The sequence below is a fragment of the Mytilus trossulus genome, chromosome 14 (genome assembly GCF_036588685.1).
Source record: "Mytilus trossulus isolate FHL-02 chromosome 14, PNRI_Mtr1.1.1.hap1, whole genome shotgun sequence".
In the NCBI taxonomy this organism is placed as follows: domain Eukaryota; kingdom Metazoa; phylum Mollusca; class Bivalvia; order Mytilida; family Mytilidae; genus Mytilus; species Mytilus trossulus.
The window spans coordinates 23,976,437-23,985,094 of record NC_086386.1 but is presented as its reverse complement, the minus strand read 5'-3'; the positions used below and the strand labels follow the sequence as shown (position 1 = coordinate 23,985,094).

Here is an 8,658-nt window from a genome sequence, read left to right as displayed (position 1 = left end):
GTTTTTTGGCATATTTAATAGATTTTTCATATTTAAGCTTGAATCAGTTAAAATCTTTTTTCTTTTTTTTTTTAAACGATAAATCTTTTATTGCACATTTCTTTGCTGTTTAACAAATTACTCGACTCACAGCATTCATCCGGGTATCCCTGTGAATTAGTTACTGTTTTACCAGGGAGATTATACAGTAAATTCATATTTATATGTATATATATATATATTAATTATGATTAGTTATTATAAATACAATACATTGATTTTAACAATTTGTCTAAGTTCTTAGTTCTGTGGAGGTCATCATAATGTAACGTAAATACGGAAGTTGTACTATTCATTATCCGATGTTGGTTATAATTTAATCATTGACCCTTAACCTTGATCGGCATAATCTCGTGAAAATTGAGATGATCGAATGATTGAAGGATAACACGTGGAATGATTTCATGAACAAAGGATCTAAATTGAGTATTTCTAAAGGTGAGTTTTGTTATATTCCTATTGACTTATGATAAATTGATCAAGAAGGATTTTTTTTCCCCTAAAATATTAGATATTTTCCAGTAATTAGACAGTAGACAGTACGGGGTCAAAAATCATGTCTTACAGGTAATCATTGACCATGCGTCACATTTAAACATCTTAAAATAATACATTTGTTTACATTTGAGTTTTTCTACATAATATATATAGTAATACAGAAGAATGATCATGCGCAATAATACATTATGGTTATTATATTTTTTTATAAACATCATTCAAAAATCTACTTGTTGTTTTATCAAGAAGTTTCATATTTTCATAATGTTGTTTAAATTCTGTTTTAAATATTCTATAGACATCAACATTGTTTTGTTTATACTCTGATGCAGATGTAGCTTTATGAATAGAGAATAATATTACAGTGAGAAATAGATTAATGTCATAATAATTTTTATCATATATTTTGTAGCCTAGTATTAGATTTTTGAAGGTGATTATGTGTGTTCCCATTTTTATTTTATCAAGGAGTATTTTGACCTTTTTCCAAAAGTTTTTAAAGTATTTGCATGAAATGAAAAAATGTTCATAGTTTTCTAATTGGTTGCAAATATGGCACTGGTCATCATTTTTCAGATGCCAGGTGTACAATAGTTGTTTACAAGGAAGTATATAATGAAGTAACTTCCATCTGAATATTTTTAGTTTGTTTACTTGTAAACTATTGAATATAAAGTTCAGCATTTTATACAAATGGCTTGATGAATTTAATTTTAATTGTGTTTTCCATTTTAGAAAGCCAATTGGTGTTTTTTCCAGTATATAACATGAGCTAATACTTTTATAAATTTCTTTTGATGGAAGGTTTTCAATTCTGATCAATTTTGTATTATTTTGTGTTTTTAAGTATAGCCTTTTATCTGTTTTAACTTGAGTATTGCGCGAGTTATCTGATTTCATTATCATTTGCCATTTTTTTGGTATTGCAGCTCTTATTCTAGATAGTTCTGATATCCAGTTGGATTTGAGGGTCAATTTATCTAATACTGCCTTTTGTGATATATTTCCTGCTTCATCTATTATATCATTAATAAATAGTATTCCATTGGTTATCCAATGTGAGAATATTAAACATTTGTTTTGAAATTTTATATGTTTATTGCCCCATATGTATTGTTGTCGTATATTAATAAAATTTGTACTGTTGGTTTTTATTTCAGAGATATTTTTTTATCTTAAACCAACTTTTGACTATTTCTAAATAGAAAAGATGGATTGTTTTACTGAGTTTTGGGATTGCTCTTATGCTACCTGGATTCATGTTAAATAAAGAAAAGTTTTCTCCAAATTTATTGAAAAAGAAAAGGGGGATGACTTTCCAGTTTGCAAATTGTGTTGATGTTAAACGTTTGACCCAGGATAATTGTATAGCTGATAAAAAATCATCAATGTTGATCATTTTAAGGCCTCCTTCCAAGTAATCTTTACATAGGGTGATTCTTTTAACTTTTTCTTTTTTATTACCCCAGATGAAGTTGTAAATCAATTTTTTAAATTCATTTAAAAATTCTTTGGAAATGGTTGTTACTGATGCCAAGAAAGTTAAATTTGGTAAGATGAGAGATTTAATTACTGTTATTCTACCTATCATTGTGAGATTTCTTCTGTTCCAGCTATTGATTGTATCGTGAGACTTTCTTAAAATTTTTTCAGTATTCAATTTGTCACATTCATTTTTATTAAGTCCAAAGTATACACCTAGGAATCAGTTAAAATCTTTCACACAAAGTAATCAAATGAATTGAAACAGACACTTAAGTGTTAAAAAAGTGTCAAATTTTCGTTAGATCAACCTGAAATTTGAGGCCAAAATTAGCCCTTACCGGACCTACTTCTCTATAGGAACAACAACGTTCACGACAGCCAAATAAGCACTGAGTCTCGATATGCGTTTATTGCAATTGAAGATTATGTATTTGGTTGAGACAAACTTAACAGCCTTTAATAGCTGACTATGCGGTATGGTCTTTGCTTATTGTTAAAGGCCGTACGGTGACCTAAAGTTGTTAATGTCTGTGCCATTTCGGTCTTTTGTGGATAGTTGTCTCATTGAAATTCATACCACACCTTCTTTTTTATATTAATTTAAAGTTGAGAAACACCCAATTTTCCTCATTTTCCATTTATAAAGAGGAATGACATAAAGAACTGTAAATTTGAGGCCACCCAACTTCAAACATGATTTGTGTTGTTTTGATAATGAGCATTATTGATAAGTTTTATAACATTTGATTGAGGAAAAATAAAGGAATGGACACTAGATTGAGGATGTCCGGACGGACGTACAGATGATAAAAGGTAAATTTAAGTCCCTTTTCTGACATAATCGGGACATTAAATTCAAGTCTGTCATTACTCGTGCTTTCTTGGCCACAAGGTACGAATAGTTATAATATTATATGTGTGTTACCTATGTTCTATTTATACAGTGGTCACTTAAATTCTTTTATCAACCTTATATGGTCAGTATGAAAGTTAGTGTTGATATCGTTGTCACTTATGTGTGACCTATTTACCTTGGTCATTTGTACACATTTTTCAACCTATAACTTAGGTCAGTCTCTAACAACACCTATATTTAAAAGGATTCATTTAGTAACAGTTGTAACAAGGTAAAATAGTTTATATTATATTGAAATATGATTTTGACTGGACAATATACAAACATACTATCAATTGACGCACACTCATAATAAAGCAATTAAAATTATCCCTGGTTATATTTTGATCTTTTGGTGTATGTCTTATTTATCCTTTTCTGACCATTGTATATATCATGTAAAAGTTGAAATTTTGTTCACGTATAATTTGTACCAAAATATTCTACGTATTAAAAATCGCAAAATTAAAAATAAATCTATAACATGTGTAAAAGTACTTCGTACATTTCATAACACCTTCAATATATCAGAAATGGTCTTTACTTAAAACATCTAACGTTGCATTGGAAATACGTTTGAGCAGATTCTGTCAAATATCCCTTCATTTGTCCAAATTGCAGTTCAAAATGAATTATATTTAGACGCTATTTTCTTTCACATTTATTACAATGGCTTTTGTGTATACCTTGTTGGTAGGGTGGAATTATAATGATATAACACTTTGAGAGGAAACATTTAATTCAGATTTTATTGTTTTTGATAAGGCATTACTTTGTATCTTTGCCAGAAAGGAAATTATTTGTGCACGATTGGTGTCAATAACTAATATTTCAGAATATAGTCCATAGTATTGACATGAGAAATATGACAAATAGAAAGTGCCCTCTTACGAGGAATTATTCCTGTATGTTTTATGCTATACTTGTTTCATCATCTACGTTAGCGAAGTCGCCTCAAATATTCATAAAGAGTTAATCATACTTTCAAGATATCAATTTATCATAAAAACTATTTAGCTGGTCATTAACTATATCGAAAATGGACAAAACACACTTACAAGTTTGAACAATAAAACACATTATGAAAATTGTGTATTAAGATAAATGACATGTCTTGTAATAGTAAAAACCAATCTCAAGTCTTAATTTTTCTACTTGGCGAAACAATTTTAAGCAATATTTTGCACATCTTAGGACATATACGAGGTACTTTAAATGTGTCCATATTATAACTTGTATTATTGCATTATACAAGTGACAACAAGTATAATATTTCTGTACATGTTATAACATGTACTAAACCTCATTATTTACACGATATATACACTTCTCTTTGTTGACTATAATTTCAATATTTCAACGAATATTTTATTTATTTCAACTATTCTTCGCATAACCATTATGACACTAAGCATAACATTTCGTTTGATATATATAGATAAGATGAAAAACCTCATTATGAAATATGTATATACTTCTATGTGCTTACCACGGCAACATCGGAATCATACATTGGAAAATGCTCGATATTTATAGAATAACATATCGAAGAATTCAAAGAGAGAAAAACATTAAAGATTGAACAAACAATACATTAATTTACGAATGAGCGTAGCCATGAGTAAATAATAAGTGTTCTTCTGTCACGGGTCGGATATTTTTCGATATTTGAATTCTTTGACAAAATGATCTTTTTCTGAGATTAAAGTAGAAAATTTAAAAATCTTCATCTATTTTTGCGCATTCACAATTTGTTTATATCCGACGTAATCGACATCTTGACAACGCCTATTGTTGTATGTCGTCAGAAGAGTGAAATAAACACGTGGAGGACATGTGAAAATACCCTTTTCTCACATGTCATCTTTGATACATCATTATATTTACCGCGGCTTAAAACACGAGAGGTTTATATAAGGTTTGTAATATCGTTCTTTTACCTAAATATAGATGTTACAAGGCAACTACAATGACGTTGGTTTTTTACGTCATGTAAATTTTCTTTTTTTCTTGTTTTCGATGTCATTGTTCTTTTCTTTTTGTTTTTGGTGATTTTTTTTAGGAAGTCTGATTAAATATTCAGCTTAAGAAAGTTGGCTAAAGCAGATGACATATTAAGTAAACAAAAAGATTCAGTTTTAAATGTAGTGAGTATCTAAGCAAATACTAGAAAATTGGTCAATAATAAAAAGTCATATAATAAAACAATTGTTGACTTTTGGTTTCAGTTTATACAATGAGTTATCAACCTTGTACTTGTTAAGTTTTACAGCTATTTTGATCTGAGCGTGACTGATGAGTCTTATGTAGGCAAAACGCGCGTTTGGCGTATTGAATTATAATACTTGTTCTTTTGATAACTATTATAAACCCCTGAGATATGACATTCAACATTGTGGTTGGCCTCGGTGAATGCTTTATCCCTTGGATTTATAAATCATTGTATCAACTGAAATTAAAAGTCAATCATTGTTTTATATATACACCTTCTTCTAAAATATCATATCTTTTTTTAGAATTAAGCTTTGATTTACTGTTACATAAATTTTGTATATTCTCAATTCTTGATGAAAGAAAGCATCGATTTTGTTTTCAGATATACTGTATAGTAAGACAGACGATAAATACCGAAACAAAAATGTTGCTAAAGGAAACTGAAATGATACGAAGAGCAACGATTGAGGATTACGATGATGTCATTTCGATTTTACCAGGGGAAGACTATGATGGCGATTAACTACCGGATTACTTTCACATGTTGATGAACAATCAATTCATCAAAGCTTATGTGTACATCCTAGATGGCAAAATAGTATGTAACTATTTAAAATTTCTATATACATATTTTGAATTTCTTTTATTAAGGATTAGCCATGTACATAATGTAGTACGGATCGTTCGGTCATTAAAAAAGTCCATCTAACCATTGAAATAGCTGGAGTTAGTAAAATGATTAGGTTAACAAATAACAAAATAGGCGAATACAAAAAAGTGCTTCACAAGTATACTAATTGTAGTCCTATACATATAAGATTTGTATTGATATAACTATATTTTAGGAATTAAGTTCATCACGAAATAATGACACTGATGTCAGTCCAAAATGTAAGAAAGGTATTCATCAAACTTCATGTTTTCCTCAGCTGATTTTGGAAATGAAATGTACTGAAATTCGTGGAGTTTTTAATGGACCCAACGGGTGGATGGGGTGTTTTTCTCCGATTAAGTTACACCTACCTCTTTCAGATCTGAACTTTTGGGAAAAAATCCTACCCATTTAAATATTTGACGAGAAAAACAAAACCCATTTACAAATTTTAAGGCAATCAAACATATCATTTGTTAACCACTTAAAATCATTCATACAGTAATAGAAAAACAAGTACAAAGTTTTCACAAATATCTTCAACGGAAGATAAAATTTTGTGAAAAAGTGACATATAATTTTTTTATCAATTTTTCATTGAAACATATGTCATTGGTAACAATATCAATAACATGTATCTTTTTTAGCATTAAACAAGGGCAAATTTTTCTCGTGTCATGATGAGTCATGTATATAATCAACAAAGATGCCAAGCTTAAAATCGTGTTAGAAAAGCGTGCGTTACGTCTACAACGGACTCAGTTGATGCTCGAATAAAAGAAGTTCAAATGACGTCTTTCATTAAATCCGTTGAATGTGTACTAGTTGATACTTTTTTGTATCACAATTTGTTTTTTATTTATAAGTTGTAAAAGGGTTTGATGCATCTTGATTTAAGACGGGTTTCTACTGGTACTCGATTCCATTCGTTGCGCCTTGAACTTGTAATATTATCCTGTTTCAGAGTTGAATATGTTTCTTATTTTAAAACAAGTTGACAATATGCTTAAATCGACGTGATTTGAATTTTGCTGGATAATTGTCACATTGGCATTCATATCACATCTCCTTAGTATTTTTTTTTATATTAAATGAAATCAAACAAGCCATTTATTTAAAGGGAAATAATGATTTTATTTGAATTGAATTAACTTATGAAGCCATATTTACCCTACTCTCTTTTAACTTGTTTGCTTAAATATAAAATATAAGGTAGTGGATTATAGAGGCGAGTATTTCCGAACCAATGTTCCATGATTGTAATCTGTAATACGTTCTTTTAAGACTGGCTTCCAAATTGTATACCTGGTAGACGGTGGAACAACTGGTGTTATGAGAAGTGGTCGAATACGAAAAGACACACAAGGCAAAGGTGTATTGAGAAAACTTGGAGAATTCATCATGGAACAAAATCCAAGCTTGACACATGTTGTATTTGCTACTGGCACAAATGTACCAACTATCTTTCAGAATATAAAAAATGGCGCGTATGAATTTGTTGCAAAAAGGGTATTTTGAATATTATATAAGTATTTAAAATTTAATATATCATGTAAGGTACGATATTCTATCAGGCAACTCTCCAGCAGACACAAAAATAACATAGAACTAATTAAACAACTGTACGTCTCCATACGACTTCAGCATTGAGAAACAGCAATATCACAAATCATGGTATAAAATGCTCGGAAATGTCACTTGTAAATTAATTGAAATGAGAAAATAAATGGGTTGGTTTATGTACAAAACAAAATCGAAATACAATTATAATTTACTGCTAGCGGTGATAGCTAAACTGAAACTCCGATAGAAACTTTTTCATGAACAATGCCAGAATATCTGTTCTTTTCTTCCGGTAATATGTGTGTCAGTTGAATAATATTACAAAATATTTCGTCATTTTCGAAATTATATATTGAAATCATTTGTAATGAAGTTGAAGTCCAATTAACTTGAAACTTAGTGGTCTCTATGATATGATCTTTCTAATTATAAGTCAAATTACAGTTTCACCCCAATTTCACTGTCCACTTAACATAGAAAATGATAGTGCGAGTTTGGCATCCGTGTACTATTGACACATTATAAATTATTGTAACAGTTATGTTATGACAAAGAAAAAACTTACCGTGTTTTTTATTATAAAGTTATACATGTTATTTTAATTTTAGGCTTGTTTGTATTATCAGACTAACAAACATGCATTAAAAGAACATATACCTGAGATTGAAACACTTGAAAGAACTAAAGTTCTGAATCAAAAAGACTTAATTCAATCCATAAAAGACCAGGACTTTTATTCACAGATGTTTAAAGACAACCGATTGATTATAGACACTGTTCCATACCGACTTATGGAATCGAACATTCCGCTGATACTCATGGAAAGAACAAAAGCGGTGGCGTCGTATCTTGACGACAATAATAAAAGTATTATAACCTTTGGAAGTTATTTCAAGCTAAGCAATGGTGATATATTTTGTAACTTGGATATCTATGGAGATGTAGGAAAGGCATTGGCTCACCATATTAGTATTCATATTCAACATTTTGTTGAGCACATTACGGATATATTCACTATTGAAGTTCGCTGTCACGAATCATCGCCATTTATAGATAAGGCAATGTCAGAGAATGGACTCATGTTAGTACCTGTTGGTAAATTTGTTCGAAATGAACTTATATGTGTTGAAAAATCATATTATCAAAACGCCGAACAAGCCAGACTGTGAATGGTTTCTTACAACAGATTCTTCAAAGCTCATATAGACAAATATCATCAATCATTGTTCAAATGCTTTACTTTAATGTGTTTCTATTGGTTATCAGATGATCAAATAAAAAGTGGCATTCTTTGGTGCTTCAGTATACTCAA

At 29.8% G+C, this 8,658-nt stretch overlaps 1 protein-coding gene across 2 annotated transcripts; it reads left to right on the top strand.

Annotated features, from left to right (window-relative positions):
• The first annotated feature begins 252 nt into the window (after positions 1-252).
• On the top strand, positions 253-8,658 carry LOC134695759 (uncharacterized). 2 transcript variants are annotated; one of them, XM_063557171.1, is made up of 4 exons: positions 253-477; positions 5,514-5,729; positions 7,068-7,292; positions 7,955-8,658. In XM_063557171.1, exons 2-4 carry the CDS (start codon positions 5,673-5,675, stop codon positions 8,513-8,515), a joined length of 843 nt encoding a protein of 280 aa, XP_063413241.1. In that variant the 5' UTR covers positions 253-477; positions 5,514-5,672; the 3' UTR covers positions 8,516-8,658. The 2 variants fall into 2 exon arrangements, with proteins under 2 accessions (XP_063413241.1, XP_063413242.1); XM_063557172.1 differs by lacking the exon at positions 253-477 and adding an exon at positions 3,024-3,149.